At 48.0% G+C, this 2,331-nt stretch overlaps 1 protein-coding gene across 1 annotated transcript; it reads right to left on the bottom strand.

Annotated features, from left to right (window-relative positions):
- Window positions 1-765: 765 nt before the first annotated feature.
- LOC126652239 (olfactory receptor 14J1-like) lies at window positions 766-1,526 on the bottom strand. Its single transcript, XM_050338911.1, is given in 2 exon segments — window positions 766-1,466; window positions 1,469-1,526. Coding segments are annotated over 2 exon segments (759 nt in total).
- Window positions 1,527-2,331: the final 805 nt, after the last annotated feature.

The following is a 2,331-nucleotide window of genomic DNA, read 5'->3' as shown; positions in this document are numbered from 1 at the left end:
TATACAGCAGAGGATTAAGGGATTTTTTATTGAGCTGTGCCTTCCTCTGGTTTTGTTTGTTGGCAATAAATGAACATCCTTCTGTGTCTCGTGCAGCTCTTTCTCCAAGCGAAGCAGGTGGGAGTTGGTGCCAAGGAGCTGAAACCTGCAGGTCCAGGCTTTGGTGGAGGAAGCTCAAATTGGCCCAAAGCTGCTTTGAGTCCCAGGGGTTGGATGGGGGAATGGTGGGATGTGGATAGGGATAAAGTCTGCTGGATTGTCAGACACAAAAAGTCCTGATTTTCTTATCTATTCAGACTGAATTAGGAGGTGCTTGGGATCAATATCAACTGGGGATTGCTGATATCAATGTAAAACCAGGAAAAAAGTAAACAGGACATCTTTATTTGTGGTTTTATTAATACAATATATTCACTTTGAATACACTTCTGAGATCTGTCTAATTAACCACAGAAGAACTGAAGACTTAGAAGTAAATTATTCCCAGGGGCTTGTCTGGTTAAGATGCCATCACTGAGAAGAGAGTGTGGAGGAATGAGCAGACAAAGTAAACCATCCCTGAGGTAGGATGTTTGACAAAGAAGTTGCTGAAGGAACTTTTATTTTGTTTAAATGCACATAGAGAATGATTCCTCATTTACACAATTGTGGGTCAAAACAAAAAGAGAGAGTATTAATTAGGTATGGAATGAAGAATAAAATTTCTGTGTTACCAACCTTAAAAGAGGAATACAGGAAAACCCCCCATAGCCACTCTCAAAAAATTTAGAAGGCAGGCTGGGCCAGTGAAGGGTTACACAGTGCATGTTCTGCAGAAGAAAAGAACCAGGTTATTGTTCCTGAAAAGCATCCAGTCATCATTTTCTTTATGGCATTCCTGAGCTCCTGGTTCCTCAGACTGTAGATGAGGGGGTTCAGTGCTGGAGGCCCCACCGAGTACAGAACTGACAGGGCCAGATCCAGGGATGGGGAGGAAATGGAGGGGGGCTTCAGATAGATAAATGCTGCAGTGCTGATAAACAGAGAGACCACAGCCAGGTGAGGGAGACACGTCGAAAAGGCTTTGTGCCGTCCCTGCTCAGAGGGGATCCTCAGCACAGCTCTGAAGATCTGAACATAGGAGAAAACAATGAAAATGAAACAACCAAATGCTAAACAGGCACTAACCCCAAGAAGTTTCAGTTCCCTCATGCTGGAGTGTGAGCAGGAGAGCTTGAGGATGTGTGGGATTTCACAGAAGAACTGGCCCAGGGCATTGCCCTGGCACAGGGGCAGGGAAAATGTATTGGCTGTGTGCAGCAGAGAATAGAGAAACCCAGAGGCCCAGGCAGCTGCTGCCATGTGGGCACAAGCTCTGCTGCCCAGGAGGGTCCCGTAGTGCAGGGGTTTGCAGATGGCATCGTAGTGGTCATAGCACATGACGGTCAGGAGGGAAAATTCTGCTGAAATAAAGAAGAAAAAAAAAAGAGCTGTGCAGCACATCCTGTGTAGGAGATGGTTGTGGTGCCCCAGAGGGAGTTGTGCATGGCTTTGGGCACAGTGGTGCAGATGCAGCCCAGGTCTGTGAGGGAGAGGTGCAGCAGGAAGAAGTCCCTGGGGGTGTGCAGGTGCTGGTCGCAGGCTACGGCGCTGAGGATGAGGCCGTTACCCAGGAGGGCAGCCAGGGAGATGCCCAGGAAGAGCCAGAAGTGCAGCAGCTGCAGCTCCCGCCTGTCTGCAGAATGCCAGGAGCAGGAACTGGGCCATGGAGCTGCTGTTGGGCATTTCCTGCCTCAGGGTTTGGTTTTCTGTTGAGGAGAAAAAGGCAGAACTGAATTAGGACAGATTCAAGCAGCAAAACATATTACATGTTTCAGCAATTCAACATTCGGAGCCTCTTTTCAGGAAGAACTCTCTGCATCCCTCTCCCCTGAGCTCTGGGGTTTGCTGCCTGAAAGGGCCATTGGGAGCAGGAACCCTGCAATGGGCTCCTGAGGAATCCTTACTGTGCAGTGAGAGGCAACTTAGAACACAGGGTGACCTCTAATTAAATGTGTTTGGGATGTATCCAAGTATTTCCAGACCTGCAGTTCACAGTTTTCACAAGGAAGAACAGAGGGAAGGGATTTGGTGCTTTATTTTGTTCCAGTTCCTCTTGCCAGGAGTGAGTTTGGATGATTAAATTCTGTGACATTTCTAATGTGCTCCAGGTGAAATCTGGAGAGTGCTGAGAGGCAAGGGGATGGTCTTGGTGCAGAGTCAAGAGCTGGTCATCTTTCCTGTTCACAGCTGCCCCTGGCTGGCAGCTTGGAGCTGAAGGGGGATCACCCTTAGGAAATCCCTTTAAAGGAA

Source organism: Myiozetetes cayanensis, unplaced genomic scaffold (assembly GCF_022539395.1).
Source record: "Myiozetetes cayanensis isolate MyiCay16 unplaced genomic scaffold, myiCay2020 scf713, whole genome shotgun sequence".
Classification (NCBI taxonomy): Eukaryota; Metazoa; Chordata; class Aves; order Passeriformes; family Tyrannidae; genus Myiozetetes; species Myiozetetes cayanensis.
This window is presented reverse-complemented; position numbering and strand designations above follow the sequence as displayed.